At 46.3% G+C, this 26,171-nt stretch overlaps 1 protein-coding gene across 7 annotated transcripts in view; it reads right to left on the bottom strand.

Annotated features, from left to right (window-relative positions):
* The window catches only part of USP54 (ubiquitin specific peptidase 54), a 2,840,272-nt gene that overhangs the window by 1,365,502 nt on the left and 1,448,599 nt on the right, over positions 1 to 26,171 (bottom strand). For all 7 annotated transcript variants that reach the window (XM_069610693.1, XM_069610692.1, XM_069610695.1 and 4 more), the window contains one exon: positions 22,654 to 22,785. In XM_069610693.1, coding sequence (XP_069466794.1) covers positions 22,654 to 22,785 — 132 coding nt within the window. The remainder of the gene's footprint in view (positions 1 to 22,653; positions 22,786 to 26,171) is intronic.

Genomic DNA, 26,171 nt, shown 5'->3' with positions numbered 1-26,171 from the left:
CTGGTCTGTCCAGTACTATCAGTAACTGCCGACTCGGATGAGGATCCCCGGGTGGGAATGAAGGGAGGGAGTTTGGCATAAACCATTAACATCCAACATACATAAACAATTGAATACATATTATAAAAGACAAAGTACCACAAAAAAGAAGATACATGTTATTAAAAGTTAAGAGAAATTTCATAAAATAGAGTCCTACCACACAGTCTCAAAATCTCATCTATTGAATTAATTATTAAAATCATCCAATATTATTCTTACATACCAGCAAAAAATGCAGAAGATTCCCCGTCAATCCCAGCCAACATGGGCATTTCCTGTCTCTACCGGTAGAACATTTAACCTTATCATAAGGATTATTCTTCTACACTCATGCAATTTCACCTTTGTAATAACATTTCTAACTGTCCTTCTGTCACAGTTCTGTCACAGTTCTCCCTATACAATTTCATTGCTGACAATTTTGACAGAAGCCCCTGCGTGCGCTACCAGTCCTCTTTCTCAGCACAACTCACAACCATGCGCCTCCTTTGCCCTTTAGATACAGTGCATAAATAGTTTTAATCACCTACCTCCCATCTTTCTTGTATGGCTATCCCTTCTGTGAGCCATGTGTATTTGCCTCTCAGAGGGTAACTTGTTATTTCCACCAGGGCATTATTTACATTGGGATTGGTTGTAGCATCTCTATGGATTTTCAGGAAATACTGGAGAAAACGACTACACACCTTGGATGCCATACTGGCAACTGGCAACCGCCATCACTCGGCGCAGTGCTGCCCCAGGTGTCACTGGTGAAAACCCAGCCACTTTCCTCAGTTAAATGTTTTGCGCCATTCACAAAGTATGCATATGACAAAAAAACGCAGAACTTTCTGACTCGCCCAAAAAGCTAAATGTTGGGTCATATATGCAGTTCAAACACTAGCTAAATAATAAAAAGCTATGTGCACTCAATACATTGTTTTCACTCTTCGGTTACTGTAAGATTGCAAAAAACAAATGTTGCTCTACAGTCATAAAGAGCATGATAAACAGAAAAGTCTTTACTGTGTAAAGATACAAATGCCACTGGCAGGACGCCACCCTTTTATTTCCAAACTGCGCATTCTAGTCATTCACTGTAACTAGTGGGGACTTTCACTGAACAATTTGCTTTGTTTTTCCATTTGATGCTTATGCCAATAATTAGGCAAAATCAGCTTTGCACATACAGATAGCTCATGCTTTCACAATCAATTGATCAACAGCAACAATTCCAAATGGATTCTGAGTCCATTCGAATTTATCGAATTTATCAATATACATATCATTTTTGGCTTCATTTATCATGTGGCAATAATTTTTCTTTGTTCATTCACTAATCTTAGATGAACTTGCATAGTTGCAAGCAGACTGACACTCACTATGAGACCATCTCTGTCACCTTAAGAATATCAAGTATGTGAGAAACCTGACAGTATTCTCCCATCTAATACCTCTGGATATTCCATTTAGGTGGCCAGGGAAAGGCCATCGCTTTTGGATCCTGACCCTGGGGGTGGACAAGCAATGGAGGATGACCTGAGTGGAGGGCACAAGGGATTGGGACGAGGATACCCACGGGCGAGACATGGTATTCCCTCAGCTCCAAAAATACCCCAAACTACTCTCCCTCAGCCTTTATGGGATATCTCCAGTCTCACCACATCCCCTCTCCCCATTTCCAACAAATACTGAGATGAGGAGGAGGCAACTAAAATCAGTAAAGAACACCCATAGGAATAAAATGGGGAAAATAAGAGAAATCTACCATAGAATGAACTCAAGTTGTCTCACTGATAGAGTCAGGCAGGGTGAGGCATTTAAAAGTGACCACTCACACCTGACTGCACTTGACTGGTTTTGTCACTATAAAAGGTGTGGTCTTGCACAGATGGATGAGGCATACTGGACCAGAGAAGCCACGAAGCTGGGAGCTGAAGAAAGAAGAATCCGGAAGAGAGCGGAGTGCCATGACACTGACGCAGTGTTTGAGAGGCGCTGCAGCGTAGCTGGAGAGATGTGTCTTCTGAGAGCCGGATAGAGGCAGCTGGGTCCCTGCTGGTGGTGTCCGTGCAATTGCTCATTCCCTTGGGCCATGTGCCAGGCCCAAGGGTGTCTGAGGGGCAGGTGGTGAGATCCTGACCTAGACCTAAAGCATCCCAGAGAGACTGTTCGCCAGCGCTACGGTACCCAGTGAGTTTCACATGAGAGAGAGAAATTTGGGAGCGTGCAGCTGGCTGGAGCGGGAAAGGGAGAAAAGCAAGATTTGTAAAGCGGCACTGAGGGAAACACAAGAAGGAAAGTTTTAAGAAACAGAAAGTAAGAAAGAAAAAGAAAGCGTGCTGGTGGCACAGAAGGAAGAAAAAGGTACATTAGCAGCACAGGAGTAAAAGTGAAGTCCAGAGTAAAAGAAAAGTGTGCGCGTGACCCAGAAAGAAGGAAATGAAGGAAACAAGTGCAAGTGTGCACGAAAGAGTGAAAGAAGTGTGCAAGAGGCATGAGAAGAAAAAGACAGTGCAAGTGTGCACAACAAAGTGAAATGAAGTTTGCAGGGCAAAAGGGAAAGGAATACATGAAAGTGGTGCAGGAAGCACCTGAAGATAAAAAGTAAAAAGGAAAGCAAGAGTAAGAAATAAAGAGAGTGGCAAAGGATCAGAGTGGTTGCGCTTAGGAAAAGCAAAGTGCCTCGCATTTTTTAAAGCCTCTGGTTCTACCCCATGTGATAAACATGTATACATGGAAAAGGAACATCCTGACCAGCTGAACTTGTGTTTGGAACCAGAGGGGCCTAATCTTAGGGAAGGGCACCCTGAGAAGCCAAAAAGGAATTGTGATATATTTTGTTTTATGTTGAAAGTTGAAAGGGGCCTGAGCTTGAGGAAGGGAACCCTAACAAGTTGGAGACTTATTGGTTTTCTTTATAGTGTTGAAAGAATTGAACCATGGGGAAGGGACCCCGATAAGCTTCAAAAGGAACTGGGTACCATTTCTTTCGTGGTGTTAGGAACTTAAATAAGTTGAAGCTTGGGGAAGGGAACCCCAAGGAACTCAAAGACACTGAAGGTATTTGCAATCACTGCAAGGGCCCTGTGGAGAAGGTCTTACGAACCGCCCTTTTGATTGAACACATTTTTGTGACATTGACCAAACTGTGCCTGCTGAGAAGACTATCCGAAACCAACTTTGGTTTCCCATTTTTTGTTCAACCACTATTTTCCTTGTTAAAGACTTCTCATCACATTTCTGTAAAGAGTGGGGGCCTGCATAGGTTTAGACACAGACAGACTTTTATTTTAGACTATTAGACAGCAACGGCCATTAGAAATATCAGTTGAGGGAACCATCCCTTTAGAGTTAGGTCCACTCAGGCATTTGTGAGAAACCTGAGGCGTTTCTCCAAGGCTACCCTTTGTTCAGGTGACCAGGGAAGGGCCCTTGCTCTTGGATACCAACTCTGGGGGTAGACTAGTGAGAGGGATCACGTGGGCAGGCGGTCTTTCTGGGACTACGGGAGAGACGCCCTCAGGTGAGACATGGTCTTCCTCCCGTTCCAATACACCCCTACCCGACATCCCCAGAGTTGTCATGGGATATTGTCATCAGAGTCCCATCATCCCTCAGTACCTTTCTGTAAGAAAAAGTAGAAAAAGACCAGGGAAATTAAAACCCAATAGAAAATCCACTTACCCATGATATGATATATGACCCATCACAATACATTTACCCCCTTCATCCTGACAAAAACCTACATGGTTTTTCCATGATCTCCAGGTAAACCTACAACTCCCACAATCCCAACTTCCATTCTAGAACTCCAACTACTGAGGCAAAGAAGAGGCAGATGGCAGTCATGAGGATTACCCATAGGAATCAACGGGCAATGGATTCCTTTGGGCAGTCTCCATGTTGTCCCGACAATGTGGTCATGCAGAGTCAGACAGGTAAGGACAACTACTCAAGCCTGATTCCAATCAACTCTTACAAAGTGTATAAAAGATCAGCCACCCAGGTACACTCTGGCCAAGCAAGGGATGCTGAAGGAACCGTGAAGACCAGAAGGAGAGGTTTGCAGCTGGTAGAATCTTGGGAAGCCAGAAGGGGGGGCGGACTTCCAAGACACTGAGGCCTGCGAGTACCAATGGGGTCTACAGTGTGGCAGGGGAGCCGAGCCCCAAGGAACCAGAACTCCAGCTACATTTTTCTGGTAGTGTTTAAATCAGTGCTTGCTCCCTGGGTGAGTTCCAGAAACCCAGGTAGTTGAGGGACAGGTGCTGGAACCCTGACCTCAAGTGAATCCCCATTGACGACCCGCTAACACTTCATCACTGTGGGTTAAAGATGGAGACCCTGTGACCCAAGGGAAGCTAAGACGGGATAACCTGTTGTGTCAAGAACTTTGTGTGAATCCCAAAAGTGCCTGTAACTGGCGAAGTGGGAACAAAATCTCGAATGTGCGTTCTGGGACTTCTAGTCCAAAAGAGAAAAGCTGTGAGACAGAGTGGCCCGGCACCGCTTGTGTGCCCAATCGAAGGTCCCTGTAAGGTATCCAGCTGCGAATTGGCAAAGTGAAAGTTAAAGAATTCTAAATCGAAGTGGGCCTGCGACGGGTCAAGCTAAATCCTGCACACATTTGAAAGTCTTCGATTCTGGTGTCAAAAGGGATCTCAGCTCAGGAGAGGGGGATCCATGGTCCGAGCCCGGATGAGGGAGACCAAGTTGTGAATTGTGAATATCGTAGAAAAGGGCTCTGAGCCCAGACGAGGGGGTCCCGTGGTCTGAGCTGAAGGAGGTGAGACCAATCGTGAACTTATGAATGTGAGAATTTTGACAAAGGAAAGGAACCTTTGTGTTTTGTTTTCTACATCAGACCCCCTGCAGTAAGAGACTTTGAATGGCAAAGAGACGTTTGCACAGAAGGTTCTGATACTGAGATATTGCACTGTACAAGTAACAAAAGGAACTACAAGTACCAGCAGTCACTGGAAAAGAAGGTAATACTGTGTATTTTGACAAGTAAAGTGAACTTCTGTTTAAAGGCAGAGGAAGCCTGTGTTTTGACAAGAGATGTTTCTTTTGTTTCTTAAAACCTTTGCCAGAGTGGTGCAAGACCAGCTGAACCATTGAACAGTGTCCTGGTGCTGAGGAAGCAAGAGTGTGCATGAGGCTCGAGCATGCTGCCTTTTCCCGTGCTGAAAGCGAGGGTAAGGGAGGCCAACTGCTCAACTACCCCGACATATTGTTTCTTCAACATTTTTCCTTTTTTGCATACACTACTGTCCCACACCATTTTGTATTTAGAAGTAAGATTGGCAATAGGGTTATTAGCATAGGCCCTTTTATTTTGACAGACTCGACTAGCATTGCATTGTTATTATTTTATGGTTGTAGCTTGCTACCATCCTTAGATTTAGGTTTAGATAGACATTTAACTAACACTTTAAAATTCAATTAACACCCTTGAATTTTGTCTCATTTGTGTGGGTCTTCATTGATGATACCAAGCCTTTCCTTACACATTACACCAACCCAGGAACCTTAATAAAGGTTTTAAAAACGAACACCCTTGAGTCTGTATCCCTCTTGATACCATGCCTGTCTCACACATACCCACAGAAGCTACCTATTTCACTGTAATAGATCTCAAGAATGCATTTGTCTCCATTCCATTACACCAGAGCCGTAGCCCCTCACAACGTTTACCTAGAGGGGCAATGATTCCAACACACTCGTTTGAGCCAAGGGTACTGTCAATCCCCCATACTTTTTAACAGAGTATTGCGAATGGATTTGGAGAAATGACTAACACAGAGCACCGTGATTCAGTATGTAGACAACATAGTGGACAAGGATAAACTGCAGTATTGTCAGGAAGAGGTTGTGTACCTATGACAGACATCATCTGCAGGCAGAAAAATAACACCTGAAAGGGCCACAACAGTGCAGAACACACCACAGCCAACCACAGTCAAGCAGATGCAACAGTTCTTGAGTTTATCCGACAAAAAAAAAAGAAATTAGGCTTTTTCCCCCTCTTTCTAGGAAATTCACATCTGGTTGTTTCTGCAATTACCTTTGTGTTTAAAAATTAGGCCTTTTCCCTCTTTCTAGGAAAGCCGAATCTGGGTGTTTTTGCAATTGCTGCTGTGTAATATTAGGCTTTTCCCCTCTTTTATAGTAAAGTTGAATCTGTGTGTTTTTCCACTGCTGCTGTACTTATACATCAGGATTTCTCCTCTTCTAGGGTCGTCCGTCTGTCCACATAACTCGCTTCTAAGTGTTGTGCTTTCTGCCGTATGAGGTAACCCAGGCCTTTATCCTTTCCTGGACACTGGACTCTAGATTGTTACATTGCTGTGAGGTTGTGGTTGGTTTTGTGCTCTGCACTTTCCTCCCTCTCTCCCCCTTACTTCTCTCCGCACTCTGCCTCAATGGTGCTCTCAATTTCCCCTATCTTCTCTAATTGCTATTCTATCACCTAGCCTATCCCTCCGTCGAAGTCTGGAAGGAAACAGTTCAAGAAGGATCTCCTGGTATCTAACCGAGGCCTGCCCGTCATTGACACCTATGTCAACACTTCTTCCAGGCAGACTTTCACAGACATCCTCTTTGTTGTTCCTTCTGAAGACCATTGGATTCCCCTTATGGTCTCTGTGCTCTCCCCTTTCTCTTTCTCTCCTATGAATGGTGGCACACTTTGGGAGGTACCCATGGCATCCTTCATGTCCTCTTGGGTCATCATTAATGTCTATCTAAATGACACTGTCATGGTCCAGGGCTCTCATCCCAACCTCCTCCTCCTTGACAGGCGCCTTCCGTCTCTCATCAACTTCCTACCATCTCCTGCCGCTCCTCCTTCCTCCACTGCTCTGGCCCCTCTATCACCTCCGACAGGTGTACCACACTCATGTTACCCTCCTTGGAAGACTTTCAAAAGTAGCAAGTTGCTCCACTTAGCTATCCTCAACTCTCGCTCTGCCGTCAAACACTCCTCTAACATCTGCCACCTCCTTGAAGACCTCAAACTAGATGTCCTCGCTCTCACCAAGAGGTGGTTCACTTCCAGCTCTGTCACAGGTTTTGACACTCTCCTCCCAGATATGATATGGCATTTGTAACGCGCCTATACACAAGTGTTTCAAGGCGCGACGAGGCAGGGAGGGGGGAACAAGGGGAGACAGACAACGATCCTACTAGACCAGGTGTCATTCAGATCGCGCAAGTGCATGGGTAGGGGGGACGGGAAAAGTGCAAGGGGGAAAGGGAGAGGGGAAAGTGCAGTACAGGGTTAGTAATGAAAAAGATAAATAATAAGGGCCAGCTGGTAGGGATACAGAGACAGTCCCGCAGTGCAGGGGTTGTCAGGAAGGCAGTGCAGGGGAGAGTGGCTGGGCCAAGGACCGAAATTGGTGAGTGGCCCAGTTGCTGATTCAGTACAGTTTCAGTGATTTAGCAGGGGAGAGGGAGAGAGAAAGCAGAAGCAAAGAGGAAGGTTTTGAGGTGCTTCCGGAACCGGAGATGGTTCTCCTCAAGTTTCAGGGAGGCAGGAAGGCTGTTCCAGAGGGAGGCCCCTGCTGCGGAGAGAGATCTTCCCCCAACTCGTTGCTTGGACAAGCAGCTGACCCTGAGGGAGTTGGAGGCGGAAGAGCGAAGTGCTCGAGAAGGAAGATATTTAGGAAGGGAGAGTTGAAGGTAATTTGGCCCCAGGCCCCAGAAGGCCTTGTGGACAATGCAGAGGGTTTTGAACTTAATCCTCGCAGCCACAGGGAGCCAGTGAAGCGATTTCAGTCCTGGAGAGATACGGTCCCTGGGCTTGAGGCCAAGGACAAGTCTCGCAGTCCTGTTCTGGATGAGTTGCAGAGGGCGGAGAGTAGAGGCAGGCAGATTTAGATAGAGGCTGTTGCAGTAGTCCAGCTTCGAGAGAACCAGGGCTCTGGAGACAGTGAGCTTCTGGGGGAAGGAGAGGAAAGGAAGGATACCTCTGAGGAGGTGCAGCTGGTAGTGTGACTTCTTAGAAACATCAGAAATGTGAGGAGAGAAGGAGAGTGTGGAGTCGAAGATGACCCCGAGGTTTTTTGCCTTGCAGGTAGGAGCAGGAAGAGGGCCAAGAGAGGCCGGCCAGAGAGCTGCAGGGAAGGAGGGAGTGGGTGTGCCGATGAGTAGAATCTCGGTCTTACTGGCATTAAGGCAGAGGTTGTTGGCGGCACACCATTCCTGGATAGCAGAAAGACAGTCAGAGATGAGGGTTACAAGATCCTCTCTAAGCCAGGCGTAACCGGAGTGGCCCTGATCTTCCCTGAGTGGGTCCCTGCTACTATTATACCAACTCAGGTCTACTACTCTTTCAAATGCCTTGTCTGCAGGCTTGGTGTCTCTCCTGGCCTCTCACTGACTCTGGTCACCATCTAAAGACCCCCTTGGAGAGGTCTCCCACTTCCACTCAGAATAGGCTGACCTCACCTCTTCTCTCCAAGCCTCCTCCTCCAAGCTTCTCCTCCTCTGAGACTTCAATATTCACCTGGAATCCCCTGAAGCAAACTTTGGTCTCTCCCGCAACCTCTGTGACTCTCTTTCCCTTTGCATTCTTCCCTCAGGTCCGACGCACTCAGCTGGACACACCTTGGATGCTCTCATCTCTTCAGTCATTCCCATCTCCAACCCTCACATTACACCTCTCTCCTGGTCTGATCATGCTCCCCTGTACTCTCACCTGGACCGCCTGGGTCCCCCGGCTAAGCCCCCACCCACACTGACACCCTCCTCCGTCATTCGACCTATGAAGTGAGAGTCAGTTGCCGCTTTTAATGCCACCTTCACTCCGCCTCCTACTCCTGCCACTGACTCTCATTATGACACAGCCCTTACTAACTTTCAACTTTCATTCTCCAACACCATGGACATCTTTGCCCCTGTCATGAGGATACGCACGTAACCTGCCTCCAAGTGCAACTCCTGGTATGACTGCGACCTGGCGGCTCTGAAACACAAGCGCAGAGCAGCTGAGCGAAACTGGCAGGCTTCAAGCACTTCAAGAAGAGGGCCTTTATCCAAGCCGTATTGCTGCGGCTTCTAACAACACGGCTGAACTTTTCAAAATCTGCAAGGAACTCGCCAAGCCTACTGCAGTCCCCATTTCTCCTCTGACTTCCGTGGCCATCTGCACTGCACTGGCCTCTCACTTCATTTCTAAAACTCAGGACATCCTGTCCTCACTCTCTTCTACTCGACACCCTTCTCTCTCACCTGCTCTCAGGCCTCCCTTGGCAGCCCTCTCCCCTCCTACTCTCCTCTTTCTCTCCCATAACACATGATGAGGTTTTTAGACAAGTCCGCTCTAAGAAAGTCTCATCCAAACAGGTGCTCCCCTGCTCCTCCAGAACTATCAAGGACAACATTGGGCCTCATTACAAGTGTGCCGGTCCCAAAACAATGGTGCCAGTAACCTTACCGGCACTGTTTCTGGATCGGCACACTAACTCTGCCAGGCGGGTGCTCTCCTGCCCGGCAGGTCAGACCTGCCGGGCGGGAAGGCATCCACCCGCAGAGTTTTCACAGAAGCATCTGCACCATTAAAAACGGTGCCAGTACTTCTGCGGTCCCCATTCTCAGGACTCTATGGGAATGGGGATTTAAATTTTCTGGTGCCTGACTTCCCAGACCGCCGGGGTAGTAATCCCCGCTGTTACCGGGAAGTCAGTTGTGGGCAAATAATTACAGGTCTGGCGGCAACCTGCCGGTAGCACCGGCACAGTTACTGCCTGACCCGTACGAGGCCCATTGTCTCCCTTGCTCCAGCCTTGGCTGATTTCTGCAATCACTCCTTTTCCACTGGATCCTTCCCCTCTCTCCTCAAGCACTCCCTTGTGTACCCTCTGATCAAAATGCCTTCTGCCAACCCTTCCTGTCCGTCTAACTACCACCCTATCACCATTACCCCTTTCCTAGGCAAACTCTTGGAGAAGCTGGCCATCTCCCAACGTATCCACGTTATCTCCACGACTACCAGTCTGGCTTCAGAGCTGCCAGAGGCACGGAAACTGCTCTCCTGAACACCCGTGAAGACTTACTCTCTAATCTCGATTCCGGCTCTCCATCCATTTTCATCCTTCTTGACCTTTCTTCTGCATTTGATACGGTCAATCATGCCACCCTGATAAAACGACCTGGCTCTGGACTGGTTGACCGCCTTCCTCTTGGACCAATCCTCCCAGGTTCAACTGGGCCCTTTTCTTTCCACCATCTCACTCTCCACCTGTGGTGTCCCTCAGGGCTCTATCCTCTCGCCTTGGCTTTTCAACTTCTACCTGGCCCCTCTAGCCTATTTGATCTCCACCTTCTCTCCTAACTTCGAGTGTTATGCGGATGACACGCAGCTCTTCTTCAAGCTTCCCTCTTCTGCCCTCTCCTCTTCCTCTCTTATACCTGACTGCCCGACTTGCGATTCAGGCATGGTGCACTGCTAACGATCTCTGACTTAATTCCAGTAAGGCAGAGATCCTTCTCATTGGGACCCCTGCTCCCGCTTTCCTTCCCAAACTCTGACCACCCCCCATGGGCCCGCTCCCCTCAGCCTCCTGTGAGGCAAAAAATCTTTGTGTCATCTTCAACTCCTCTCTCTCCTTCTCTCCTCACATCACGGACATTGCCCAGAAGGTCCACTTTCAGCTGCACCTCTTAAGAGGCATTCTCCCTCTCCTTACCTTCCCCCTGAAACTCAATGTCTCCAGAGCAATGCTCCTTTCCAGGCTTAACTACTGAAACAGCCTCTTCTTCAAACTACCTAACTACTCGCTTCGCCCCCTTCAACAAATCCAGAACAGGACTGCAAGACTTATCCTTGGCCTCAAGCCCAAGGACTGCATCGCTCCAGCCCTAAAGTCACTCCACTGGCTCCTGGTTGCTGCAAGGATCAAGTACAAGACCCTCTGCACCATCCACAAGGCGTTCTGGGGCATAAATCCCTGCTACATCCAACTCTCACGCCCTAAATAACTTCATGCTAGAGCCCTTCGGTCTTCTAGTTCTAACCCTCTGCATATCAGATGCTTTTCCAAGCAGAGAGTGTGGGGTAGATTTCTCTCCTCCGCAGGTGCCTCCCTCTGGAATGCCCTCCCTGCCCCTCTCAGACTTGAGCCGGATCTCCTTTAGTTTGGGAAGCTTCTCAAGACCGTCCTTTTCTCTTCTTCCTTCCCCCTGTCCATACTCTGCTAATGTCCCTTCTGCCTCTTGACTGGCTGCCTGGTTCCTTCAGATTCTTACAGGGAACCAAGCCCCCCTAGTCTAGCATACCCCTGCACTTGTTCTCCCCTGACCCTGCCGTCCCCCCTCCGGAAACCTCCCCCTGCACTAGCCTGGCTGGGCCTGCACCCCTGTAGCCCTCCAGCCCCTTACAACTCGCACTTAGCTTGTGGACATTCCTTCCCCTGCTCTTGCTGCCTTCCCCAGGCTCTGTAGAAAAAAGGAGGCTAGTTGACTTCTTTTTTGTTAAAGAGGGGCTTGACTCAAAAAGGCGTTAATTACAGGGAGAAGAGAGAGTCATAAGCTACCCCTAGTACACTGTTAAGGCTGCGGTAGGTTTTCAAAAGGCAGGAAACGTAAGATCACATGCAAGCAACCAAGGCTTGCATGTGATCTTTCGTTTCAAACTATGTATTCTTTACTATGAATTCTATATTCTATATGTATGTCTGAATAAACAAAAAATGTTTTATCCTCTCCCATTTTTTGTGACTTTTGATAGCTGGCATTTACAAACTAGCTTCCTGCCTTTTGAAAACCTACCGCAGCCTTAACGGTGTAATAGGGGTAGCTTATGACTCTCCCTTCTCCCTGTTCCCCAGGCTCTGTCCACCTGCCTCCCCTGGCACTCGCTTTTTCTCGCGGGTCTTACCGGCACTCGCCCCCTCCCCTCTCCCATTCACTGCTCGTTACTGCACTTGCACAATCCCAATGTCACAAGGCCTAGTATGACAGCTGTTTTGTCGTCCCCGTCTCCCCTCTTTTCTTGTTGCGCCTCGAAACACATTGTGTATAGGCGCAATATAAATACCCAATAAATACATTTATAAAATAAAACTATTGTCGAGCATGGATATTTGACTATTGCACACATACCAAGCCCCTACTACAAGGCCTAAAGGAAGCGCAGAAAGCAAAAGGGCCCATTGATTGGACAGATCAGATGATTGAATCATTTCAGGAACTTAAACAAGTGATCAGCAGTGCCCCAGTTCTGGCCCCACCAGAGTATAAGAAACAATTCTTTTTGTTCTCACACTCTTACAGTCAGATGATGACAGCTGTCCTAGCACAGAAGACCCCAATGGGAAATAAGCCTCTGGCTTATTATAGTGGTCTTCTGGACCCAGTGATGCAGGGTCATTTCCCTTGTGAGCAGAAACTGGCCACAGCTGCTTTCGTGCACTTTACACAATCCTAGTAAAATCAAAATCTACTCTCACAACTCAACAAGCATCAGGGTACGAGGTCATCCTGTCTTATTCCTCAATCCACATTGTGAGGTGGGACGTTTTTAATCCAGCTACATTTATTGCAGAACCAGTAAAGGCACATAAGACAGTACACTACTTATGACGAGGGTGCTGCATTACGGAGGATGCACTCGAAGAAGGAGACTTGTTCTCCGTTGATGGGTCATTGATTATTGATCAAAGCATGGTGATCAGGCACACGGATGCAGCGGTAGTTACCCTAGTTACAAGTGCAATTGGTCTCGCACTACTTGGCGCAAGCAGCAGAGCTTGTGGCCCTCATAACAGCGTTAGAATTATCCCAGACCGTGCAACAGATTTGGCAGCAAAGGCAGCAGCATACTTAGCAGATCCTGATGACATAAAATGCACTGAATTGTTTGTAAAACTAGTAGAAATTGCAGCCCCTTCACCACCCTTCCCCTAACCCAGATTATTGAACTATAGGCACAAGCTCCCCAGCAGGAAAAAGAATTATAGACAAAAAGGGGGTACTCTATATCTCTTTCAGACCTCATATGGAGGCAAAACTTTTCAATGCAGCCATCAGTGTGGGAACGGTCCCACAGTCATGTTGCGAAGCTGAAATAGTCCCTATCTTTAAGAAGGGCGGAAGAGATTTACCAGGGAACTATTTTCCAATATCCCTGCTAGATGCAGCAAGCAAGATCTTTGCCAAAATGGTCCTTGGGCAACCTGGGTTGACCATTCTGGGATTATAAATCATTTACAGTCTGGCTTCCAACAAGGCATAAGCACTATATATGAGAGTTGTAGACTCCAGCTGATAAACAATACCCCATCTTAAATAGATCCAAGGCATATGAGACCTATGTAGATTTCACAACATCATTTGACTGTGGTCGTATGGCATGTTCTGGCTAAAAAGAACATCCCTGATAATCTATTGGCTATCATCAAGTCGCTTTATACAGGATACAAGATGTCAGCTCGTTGGGGGTCTTGGAGGGAGCTGACAGAGTCCATAGAGGCACAGAGGAGAATATGGCATGGGTGCCTACTGGCCCTTCTTCTCTTCTGTGTTTACATAAGCAAGGTAATCGAGGAGCTAGTCATGTGCCGCTTAGACCCACTATCGGTGGTGCGCAGTTAACACAACAGTGTATGATAATTATGTACAGGAGGAAGTGATTAAAGAAGAAAATGGGTTGAGTAATCATATACAAAACTATTGACAGAGGGAGCAGAGGCAGATAACTGAGTAATTGGAAAGGTTCCCTAGGAAGAGTGGGTTCTTTCTAACAGCATCCCCCCGACTTCAAATGCTTTCATGACACAGGGCTGGACCAGTCTCATTGTGGAATTAGGCCTGGCCTGCAGGTCGTGGCACCATATACTACAAGGGCAGATGGGGTTCAGGGACTACTGGCTGCAGAAAAAGCAGGAGGATTGTTCAGACTAAGCAATGGTGTGCTACAAAAGATAAATACGACAGGTTCCTCTACCTGGGGCCGTTATACCTAAAGTCTAACGTGGATAAATCCACATGAACCTCCAATAAGAACTTCCAGTTTTCCTTGTGTTTCAGAAGCAATGGCAGTCTTTTTCTGGGAGCAAACGCAAATTGCAACAAGACCATCCACCTTCCCGACATCCTGGGAGGCACCGCAGCACTTATGGACATTTACTGGGTGTGTGGCGGCCTTGTCTACTCCCAAATGTCATAGTTGTGAGAGACCAGAGGGTGTCTCACCTGTCAGTCCCCCGGGATCTCTCTCTCTCAGGTGGCCAGCGCACAGCCATCGCCTTTGGATCCAGACCCTGGGGGTGGACCAGTGTGGAAGGATCACCTGGCTGATGGGACTACGGGGAGTGGGGGTGAGACAGCCGATGGTGATACACAGTATTCCCCCCTTTTTTTCATCTACCCAATCCTATTTTGTAGGATTTTCCGAAGTCCCAACTCCCTCGCCCTTTTTACACAGACACTGGGCCGAGGAAGAGGGTGACAGAGTATCCAGACTAACTCTCTCACATCGTACTGGACATGTCCCATTAATCGGGTCAGACAAAGTCAGTGCATACACCCGATACAAGTTAGCTCTCCTCACACGAATAAAAGGCAACTCCTAAAGACACACTCTGAGCCAGGCAGAACACGAGTACGAGCAGCACTTCCAGGACGAAGACACACCTTTTGGAGCAGGGCAACAGACCAAGGGAAGAGAGCAGGGGGTAGAAAACCCCAAGGGATCCCTACTGGATGTCGTAGCCTCTGACTGTCCGTGAAAGGCACGTGGAGAAGGCTAGATCCTACAAGTGAATATTGCATTGTGTTTCAAGGATGCCAGCGACCCTACCGGGTGAACAGCAGAATTCGAGAGGCGAGGCCAAGCCTGTGGTACTAACCTTGACTCGTGAAATTGGAAATAGCAAAACAAGAAAGCAGCACACACAGCAGTGAGTTGGCAAGCAACCTGAGAGACTGGTGTGTGTTAAAGCGAATGTAGTGGCCACATTATATCACAAATGAAGGCTGCCTGCGTGTGGATGAAATGCGAAGAAAGGCAGACCTGTGAATGAATTTTAAAGTAAGAGGCAGCTGTAAGATCAGCGATACTAAGTAACAGAGTGGTCTGGCGAAAGGAAGTAGGCCATTTGAAAGTCTCTATGAATGGTACTTTGTTTGCAGTTGTAAAGCGAACAAACAGCAAAGTGAGCAAAGTGAATTATGTAAAAGTAAACGTGAGCATTGAGTGGAAGTGGTCCTGCGGTGATCTGTAAAGAGAGCCACGCACATTCGAAAGTCTTTGACATCGAAAGGGGTCCGAGCCCGATTGAGGGAGACCCGAAGTACAATAAGCTTGGGGAAGGGAGCAAGTTTGTGTTGAAATGTGAAGTGAGAGATCTGAGTCCGACAGAGGGCGACCTACGTAAACTGTGTGCTGTGAGGTCTGAGCCCGGCAGAGGCGGACCTTTGTGAACTTTACAATGGGAACACAATTTTGAAAGTCAAGAAAGAGACTTTAATATGGTAGGCCAGGCGGGCCTCAATCCGCAGTTTGGAACTGTTTAGAGTGTTAGAAACCGAGCTAGAGTGTGTCACCTTGCCTACAAGGATAGCCTTACTCTGTGAGGTTTAACGTGAGGGGGAGAGCTGGTTCAACTACCTTTATTCTTTAGAACACTGATTTTTCTTTTGCATACATTTCTCCTTTTTACACTTTTTGTACAAGAGATAGGGCCGGCATTAGGTTGTGTTAGCATAGGCTATTATGATTTGGCAGACTCCACTAGGACTCTTGTTTATCGTTTGATGGTCGAGACTACTCCCATCTTAGCTATAGGGCAAAAAAGGAGTTTCTCCGACCCCAGCAGTTTCAATAAAGGTTTTTACAAATTGTATCCATTGGGTCAGTGTCATACTCGTGATACCATGCCTTACCTACACCGTCCTGGAGAGGGATGTGTTCAATGGCGGCATTACAATCTCCCTTCTTGGTGGTACCCTATATCAATATTACAGCCCTGTGCAAGCATACCATGTTCAACCTTATGCATCTACTGCACCAACGGGTCCGCAGATCTCTGGGTCTATGTTGTCAACGCAACAGCGATTAAAAGTCCCAAAAATCGAAGGACAAGCTGAACATGGCTATTTAGCCAAGCGGAAAAAATGTTTGCCTATCTTTTCGCTCCTGGTGTGCAAGCAGCAACCACCACCAAATGCTGAATGCCGCCATAGAAGAACTTAGAGCTATAAGGTTAACAACATTACAGAATAGGTATGTTTTGGACCTTATGACTGTCATGGAGGATGGTGTATGTGCAAAAGTAGGCACGTCTTCCTGCACTTGTATACCTTCAAACGATGCAGAAAATGGAAGCATTACACAAGCAATAAAAGCACTGCACACTCTGTGCACCACCATGGAGAAATAAGGAAGGGTGCAGGAAGATGACTGGTTCTACTCAATTTTTTCATGGGAACCTTCATGGATGAGTAACCTCCTCAAAGTATTGCTCCCTTTTATCATCTTACTGCTGGTTCTTTTTTGCACATGCCAATTGGTTATAGGATCCTGCAAGACAACGATGGCTAAAGTAATACCCATGATTTTTGTCACAGTAAAACCCATTGGAACAAAGGAAGACTGGGCGATCGCAGAACCACACTGGGGTTGTATACAGTCCTAATGATAAAGCAGCAGAATTCTCAGGGGGATTGACTGAGACATTGGCACATTTTATGGAGGGAGAAATCATACTACGAGGGGACTTCAACTGTGTAATTGACCCAATGATGGACAAAACTCTGGCCCCCACTACCACTGATAGAAGCAATTATTACGCCATGACATCACTTTTGAGGGAACTCTGATAGAGACATGGAGTTTCCTCCATCCTGGGGAGAGGGAACACACCTTTTACTTGCCAGCACGAGGGGGCTTCTCAAGACTAGACATGTTCCTGGCTCCACCACTCTTATCCCTTCAGTCAGGGAAATAGAGATCGTTCCTAAGGCACTCACAGACCACTCTTCTGTTAAACTAGGGCTAGACTTGGGTCAGGGCAAACCTTGTCAGAAACCACCCTAAAGATTTAACAACCACCTCCTAATGGACATGGCTGCTAGGGCAGCCCTAGAGGAAGCGATAATCCATTACTTTGAACAGAATAGAACAGAGGGCATGGATATGCGCACAATATGGGACACATGGAAGGCAGTCTTCCGAGGGGCTATCATAGGGTTATCGGTAGCCTGGGGCAGAACCCAACATATGCATCGGGATAGGCTAGAGGAGATAGTACAAGGAAAAGAGAAGGCACATGCAACGAAAAGGAGCAGGCACACGCTCCGAGACCTCAGAATAGCTTGAAAGGCCCTGGAAACCCACTTGATGGGGAAAGCGGCACAGTCCATACTTAAGATGAAACAATAATGTTACACCAGGGGCAACAAAGCAGGAAAGCTGCAATCCGCAACTATATTGGAGCCCTAAAGAGCGAGAATGGGAAGAGGGATGTCACAGAGGCAGGGAAATTGAAGGTCATGGAAGAGTTCTTTAGGAGGACCTCCACCCCACATCAAGGAAATATTACCCAGATCCAAGATTTCATAGAACAGGCAAGACTCCCCCAAATCCCAGAGGGAATGAGGGAAACATTAGAAAACCCCATAACGGCCCAAGAAGTCACCCACGCCATACGCTCCCTCCCAAATGAAAGAAATCCCGGCCCAGATGGGTTCACCAACAGAATTTTTTACAGCATTTGTGGGTGTCTCTAATCTCACAGCTCACCACCCTATTTAACTGTTTTGCCAAATCAGGGAAAATAACTGAATCCATAGCGGAATCCACAACCACTCTGCTATTAAAACCTGACAAATACCCTGAGAGCTGCACCCCTTATCGCCCCACAGCCCTTCTGAACTCCGACGCAAACATCTATAGTAAGATTCTAGCCACAAGACTGGGCAAAGTCCTCCCTCGCATAATAAACAGAGATTAGACAGTATTAATAAAAAACAGAGGGGCCCATGACAACATCAGGAGGTTAGTGGACTTAATAGCGCTGGCTCCTAAACTCCTGAGGGGACTATCACTCCTTTCTGTTGACGCCCACCGGGCATTTAACAGCATGTCATGGGACTTCCTTCGAGCTGTATTGCCAGCCTATGGGTTCGGCCCGGTCTTCTATAAATGAATACTGCCAAACTTCCAAATACCACTCACAGCAGTCAAAGTAAACGGTGGCAAAACAACCACCGATCCCCCTAGGTCGAGGAACAAGGCAAGGGCGCCCACTATCTCCACTGGTCTTTGTGCTAGCGATGGAACCCCCCGCACAAATGATACAGAGTTGCCCGTCAATAATTGACCCGACACATGAAGGCAACACACAAAGTGGCGCTATGCGCCAATGACGTCATCTGCTTCCTCCAGAAACCTCTGCAGTCCATCCCACCTTTACTGGCCCTCCTTGACAAATTCCACACAGTTTCGGGATTTGGGTTAAATCACCAGAAGTCAGTGGGAATGGCAATCAGGGAATCACCCACAACCCAATTTGCACTGCAAGCAACCTTTCCATTTAAATGGGTAGATGATGAGTTCACATACCTAGGGGTGCACATCACCAAATCATCCAAGAGCCTCATGTGAGATAACATCCCCAGGTTATGGAAGGAGACGAAAACCACCATAAAAGGTTGGGAAATCCAGGAAATATCATGGCTGAGAAGGTTCACAACAATTAAAATGACAATACTACCAAGACTCTTTTTTGTCTTCCAAGCAATACCAATCCTAATCCCTGAAAAAATTCTATTGGAACTACAGAAAGCGATAGACCAATACATCTGGAAGAAGAAATCACCTAGAACCTCACGTCACATACTCCTGAGGTCAGAAGGGATGGGTGAGCTGACTCCACCATCTATATAGAAATACTAACAGGCAGCGCACATCACCCGATGTTAAAATGGGCACTATGAGACAAGCAGTCCAAATGGGAAATGATAGAACAAGCCTGTACCGCACCCCCTAGCCCATCAACTATTCCTGCCAAAATCCACAAGAGTCTCCTTGTTGGATTCCACTCGAGACACCCTCAATAGCTGGAACAAAGCCTGTGCACAACTGGAGGTGAAAACGGGACTGGGACCTTTGTCACCAATACTACATAATCCAGCTTCTCCCTAGGTATGACTAAGGGCATATTTGCACAATGGGAATTGCTCAGGACCTTAAGACTCAGAGACATGTACAAAGACGGACTGCCCCTCCCATGCATAGACTGTAAAGAAAAGCTCACCCTTCCCGAAACAGAACGATTTAGGTACTTCCAAATTAGACACTGGGTTTCCAACAACAGAGTAGCCCGAGCGGGCACACACCCCCGATTGGAATTGAACTTCAGATCTCAGAGGGTATAAGCAGCCGGAAAATTTCTAGCTGCAACTGCCTACTAGAGAAGGCCTCCACTGAAGACAAACTTGTGTACATGACACGATGGGAAAAAGATATAGGGGCAGAGACTGCATCAGACTCATGGCAGAAAATATGGTCCCAAACCGCCAAAAGCTCCAGATGCACTACATATAAGGAGTGCGCAATAAAAATATGCTATAGGTGGTATATGACCGCACATAGACTACATTCGCTCTCACCCGAGTATTCCAATCGCTGCTGGCATGGATGTGGACAGATTGGGGACTTTATACATATGTGGTGGCAGTGACCCAAAATACAGACATATTGGCAAGAAATCAAGTCAACGATTAAAGACATCAAAGGCGCTTCACTCTCAATGTGCCCACGCATCTTACTAGTAAGGGATGTGCCTGATGATGGAATGTTTCCCGCATCAGGCCCGAGGACAGAACTCATAAAACAGCTGTTGCTGGCGGCAAAGCTGAACCAAGCACGTTTTTGGAAAACTGATGAGGGGCTGATCTCATCATATTGGTGGGTCAAGATATGGGAAATTATGGCCATGAAAAAACTGACAGCACACGGAACGGGAAGCATGCCATGCTTCTCTCGCACCTATTTTCTCGAGTTTTTACAAGAAAATTAACATGTTTTTCAGACCTCAGACACTAAAACATTTATTACAGGGCTAACGCACGAACCCAAAGGTGAGACACTTGGGAGAGAGAGAAGGTTAAATGACGAATGCGGAAATAAGATACAGTAAGGGATGCAGAAAGCAGTATGATACACAAAAGGAAACCAATTTATTATTTTATTAGGTCTACTTATTTGTTCACTTTCTCATACCTTAGTTGGGGGGATATTATGTGAATGAGAAAACAAGAAACGAAATTCCAATGTTACTGTTGCAATCTGTATGTTGAGTTGATCTAACGCTGTGTTCATTAAGATTTCAATAAGTTATAATTGAAAAAAAAAAAACCTTGGTGACGCTCCTCCCCTGAAGAATGTCCATACCCAAACTGCCACATAGACTCACAAGGACAAGCCTTGCATGGTTAGCATATCAAACTCAATAGGTCCAGAAGGAACTCTTTTTGAATGCCCCAATGACACTGACAATTACTTAAAATGTTATGTTGATCCTGATGAAGACGGAGACAGCTGTTTTTGATTGTGTAGCCCAGAAGAATATACAGGAGATCGAACAAAAGGTTTTAAAGTGTTGGTTCCAAAGACTCCATTTGATAAAATGAAGGAGAAAGGTGGAGTAGTTGAATTATCAACTAGAGGAGGGGAATGTAAACATGCAGGTGCAACATCACAAACGTAAAAGGAGAATGAAACTATGTGAACAATAATGAGGTGGGCATCTCTGCCATTTTTTATTGCACTGGGGTAAAGCTATGCCATTAGTCAACTGCATTTCTGCCATGTTTTATTGCGTCGTCAGGATTTATGGTAATCAAATAGAATTGAGGCTTAGTTGCGGTCTAGTGCATACCACTGTCTTGCCCTTTATGGAATTTGGGTTTTATTCATGCAGAAATCCAAGAGAATCTTTATTGCTTGCAATGTCCGCGGATGAAGTAGAGCAAATATGAGTGATTGTCCAAAGAATTAGGTCACATCTGTATTTTTGCATGTTAAACCTCTCCACAGAAACTCACACATATAATGGAATAATAGCAGGGCACAATGAGCTGATGGATTGTGTCCTTGGCATGGGAAGACTAAGATATGATAGCAGCAAGGCCAAGCTCCCATGGGACAGTGTTGCTGCAGAATTGGGGAGTGAAACTAAGATAACAGGATGTCTGGTCACACGGGATGGAGCTTTCACTGTATCTAATTTGTTGCCATGGGTGGTAGGTTTCACTCTCTCCACTGTTCGATTAATTGGACACTTGTTGGGTTGCACATATGATGTCATGGGATAACGTAGTAATCAATTGAGATGGGGAAAAGTACTAACCCAATCTGAGTAGGGAAAATGCACTAATCAATTACTGTGAGGCAATTTCTGTTTACTTTGGGTTTTTATATGCAGGAGCAAATAGGATGCTCAAACTGTAGTTACAAGTAATGTTTAGATGGGATATCAAATTATTCTAATTTTGTGGTTTTTGTTTTTAAATATTACTGTTTGATATAGGCGTGGCAAATTCTCAGCTTTGCGGTCCTACATAACTGACTGACCGCTCCTAGCAGATCATTCTTTGGAATAAACCCTGTGTTTTCTCGCAACTCATGCATCTCAGCATTGTTTCCTGGAAATTACTAAGGGTCTTCCTTTTCACACACAACGGAAACAAAATCACACTCATGTTGATTTGGGAAATCGGGGAAGCTGGTGATAAGAAAACAGGAACGAGGTGGGAATGGGAAGGGAATCAGAGGATGCAAAAGAAACTGAAGGGAGTTAGGCAGGAATTAGATTGAAAGGCAGGGCTGATTTAGAACGCAGGAAATACATAAATATTAAGAGGGTATGATGTTCGTTCATCGGCCGAAAAAACAAATCAAAAAATATGGGGGGAAGGGGGGTTCGAGTGGGTAAAGGGATATCAGAGGTAGGGGGTGGGCACTAGGTAGCAAACAACTGGGAAGGAGGGATTGGGGGGAACCCCCACCACGTGCAAAAAAAAAAAAAACATTTCAAATAGTTTTATCGGCCAAATATCAGTAGCAAAAAACGCCACGAATAAAACACGGGCAATGGAATGACATAGAATCATGACGAGGGACTCATGAAGGCAAGCAGTAGAATGGAACAACAAAGGAGTTAATGAGGACAGTGAGTAGAATTAAAATAGGGGGGGAATCATGGGACAAGAACTAGAGGTAGAAAAGAAAGGAGTCAGAGGGGCGGAACTGACTGTTGAACAGAAACAATGTATTAACCTGAGTCCAATGGAAAAAGCAGGTTTGAATTCAGTTGGCAGGATCTAGCGATAAAACAGGAGGCGATAACAGGACAGGCACTGAAGGAGAGACGGATTCTGTCAGAAGACAGACGAAATCAAAGCACAGGCATCAGAAGGAAATGATGGAGTGAATCCTAAGTGCAAGAACCAGATGGAGAAAGAGAAATGAATTCTAGGTAGAAAAGGGTGTAAAGGTAAAATAATGGAGGAAATCAGGAATGCAGAAAATGTAGGGAAAACAATGACGGAACTGAAGCGGACAACTGGAGGGACCAGTGGGAAAAACGAGGGGAATTCAGATTATATTCCTACCTTCACTGTGATAACCTGATAGCTGCATCTCATCTCCTTTTCGTCTTGAACGACTTGAGCTTCGCTTTCGTTCAGCCAGTGGCCCCCTCTTGGGTATGTGCCTCTGATTGCATTCACTATCAGTAAGATGTCCTGCAAGAGCAAGAGGACCATTACTGCAAGCATTCACCAGAGCTAAACAACCATTTCAAATTGAACACATTTATATAAATGATTAGCATCTGAAGCACAAAGATCATTGCATAGGCATATTTAACATAACCATGGGTAATGCATGGGCACACTCAAAGCTGGGCAGCATTTAACTGTGTCGTTTACAACTCCATGGCAGTAATTACCACACCAACCCCACTTCTGCTAACCAGCCAATCTCCTACTGGTGTGACTTTTAAATTGGTAAAAAGAGCAATCCATTATTTGCTTTATTTTGTTATTGCAAGTGTATCTTTAACCAATGTGATGAAGTTCCCTGTCTGGCCACATGGGTGGATGGTGGGGATGTCAAGGGCACTGTGCACCACCACATGTATTAGGATGCTGGCCCAAGGGGTAATATGTGGTGGTGGATGCTTGTGTGCACACTGCAGCCAACCATAACGTGCACAGAAGGCAGGGCCTCATATATATATATATATAAATATATATATATATATATTTTTTTTTTTTGTAATGTTTTTATAAATGTTTAATTTATACAACATACAAACTGACAACTGTGCATCCATTGGGTCTGCTGAAACATTCCCCTCCCACGCAACCCACAACCTCCCTCCAGCCAACCACTCTGCATACGCTATCTTAGATCTGAAGCTTTTGTTAGACGATACATAACAATTATGACACCAAATAAGCATCCACGGCAGGTGTCCCTGTACACACCACTGTCCGGGGGTTGTGCATGCTCGTGAAGTCTCCATGATTCTATATCTGTATTTTCCTCTCCATGACCCAAGCAGACTGCTTCTTGCCACACTGAAGTCTCTGCTAGAGTCCATTTCTGTAAGCCCCGCCACAATGCCGTGCGTCCCCATGCCCCTCTGTGCTTTCCACCCCATAACTATCCTATGTTTTGCTAGTACATACCCCAAGTCTTTCAGTTTGTTGACATGTTTTGCTTGTCTCGGCCGTGGGAAGACAACGAACAAGCAGTGTACATTCAACCTTATGTCTGCTTTAGCTAGTAATCGTGCAATTTCGCCCCAATACTGTGATATTACTGGACAAGCCCAAAACATATGTACCATATCAGCATTTTTGTGTTTACATTTTAGGCAACACTGTTCAGTGGCCGTGTTAAAACACAACATTTTCCGGGGAGTTGAATATGCTCTGTGGGTTACATATAGTTGCAAAAGCTGCAGTTTGGCATTTCTAGACACCCTTTTATGGTACGAAATCACTTGTTCCCAAACCCCTTCAGCAAATTGTTTCTGTAAATCCTATTCCCAACTCTGTCGGGTCTGTATTGTCACATCTTCCTGTTGGCCTATGATCAGATCATATATCCGTGACACTGCGTGTCCTTCCTCAGAGGTGTTGTATATTGTTTCTATCAATTCTTCTTCTGTAAAGTCTACTCCATCCCTTGCCACTTCTGCTTAAGTTCCCTGAGTGAAGAAACATATGTGATATATTGTCCTAGATGCAAGCCTGTCCCAGTGGCAAGTGAGCCGAAGTCCCTAAGTTTCCCTTCTTGTAATAAGTCCCCGATTGTGGCTACCACAGTGGGCTCCCAATACCTCCTCACACTTCTACATTGCTGGTCATCAGCCTTCAGTGTCACAAGCAGGATCTGGGGAGAGTACAGTGCATTGGTACCCAGTAGTTTGCAGGCTCTATGCCATATACTTTTCCCTAATGTTAACAAAAGGGGGGCTCTCGCAAACGGGACTCGTGTATCCATACCACATCTTTCAAGAAGAATGGAGCGCAGGCCAGTTGTAATATGGGTGTGTCTTTGGTCGGCTCGTCGGCCAGCCACCCCTTAAAAAACTGCAATTGGCTAGCCACGAAGTATGCCTCAAAGTTGGGCACCCTAATGCCCCCTTGCTCATGTGGTCTTTGTAGTTTAGCCAGTGCTAATCTACACCTTCTGTTCTGCTAAAGGAACCCCCTACATTTTGTGTCTAGCTTCTTAAAGAAACCTTTGGGAATATTATACGGGACGTTTGTAAAGTAATGAAGGAGTCTGGGGAGGACTACCATTTTCAGCAGTGCGGCCCTACACATCAGCAAGAGGGGCAGCCTAGTCCAGAAGTCCATGGACTTCGTTACTCCCTCGACCGCTCTCAGCGTGTTGTGCACATGTTCAATTTTTGGTTGTGGTATACATCTATCCCAAGATACCTAAATGAGTTGACATCACACTTCACCTGGAGCATAGGCAGTGAGTTCAGAGACATACAGCTATAGCCCGCTAGTGGGAACCAAATGGATTTCTGCTTGCTGACCGAGAGTTCTGCGTATCGTTCCAGTACTTCGAGGATATATTGTTAGTTGGTCTCTGGGTGTTGTATTTACAGCAGCAAGTCATCCACATACAGGGACACTAAGTGCAATCTGCCATGTATGTATATGCCTGCTTCTTTGTAATCACTGCGCCAAAATGAACAGCATAGGGGTCCAAGGACATCCCTGCCTCGTGCCTTTCTGCAAAACCCACTGTTCTGAAATCTGGCGGCCTGTGTTAACTCTGGCTACCGGCTGGCTGTATAACAACTGTACCCATTTAATGCAATTAGGGCCCATGCCAAATCGTTTCAATGTGGCTACCAACCACGGCCACCTGACAGAGTCCGTATCCAATGAGGCCACAGCGTAATGGTTAGTACTGTCCTTGGTGTGATCTATCATGTGGTATAACCTCTGCAGGTTCCGTGTTCTATTCCTGTCTGGCACATAACCGGTCTGGTCTGGGTGTGTCAATGTGGCTATTATTGTTTTAAGCCTATCTGCAAGTAGGGCGGTAAGTATTTTCCCATCTTGGTTAAGAAGAGAAAGTGGCCTGTACGAACCGCATACTGTGTCTAGCTTGTTTGGGTTTAAGTAAGGGTATGATGATGGATTCTCTTAATGACAACAGGACAACTCCTATATTGAATGCATCGTTCAACTTGGCCAATAATGGGGCTGTCACTTCTGCAATGTATTCTTTAAAAAACTCACTAGGCAAGCGGTCTGTGCCTGTTGTCTTGCCCGTTGGTAACCCTCTGATCTTGACTACCAATTCCTCAAGTGTAACAGGCGCCTCCAGATGCTCAGTGGCGATGGAGTCCAGCCTTGGGAGATCTATACGCCCTAAGGCTTCTTCAATATCTGAGGTTTGCACCTCCGCTGTGTCTATGTACAGGGACTTATAGCATTCAAGAAACCTATCATTTATATCTGCTTGCGTCATGCGCAATGTGCCGTCACTACCCACAATCGCGCTGATCATATCTCGTGGTCCCTCTCATACAGCCAGGCTAGCACCCTACCTGGTTTGTCTCCCTCAGTGTGTTGGCCATCCACATACTTTG

This window comes from Ambystoma mexicanum, chromosome 8, assembly GCF_040938575.1.
Source record: "Ambystoma mexicanum isolate Mex_15411 chromosome 8, UKY_AmexF1_1, whole genome shotgun sequence".
NCBI classification, from domain to species: domain Eukaryota; kingdom Metazoa; phylum Chordata; class Amphibia; order Caudata; family Ambystomatidae; genus Ambystoma; species Ambystoma mexicanum.
The sequence above is the reverse complement of the archived record's forward strand: the minus strand, read 5'-3'. Positions and strand labels throughout refer to the sequence as shown.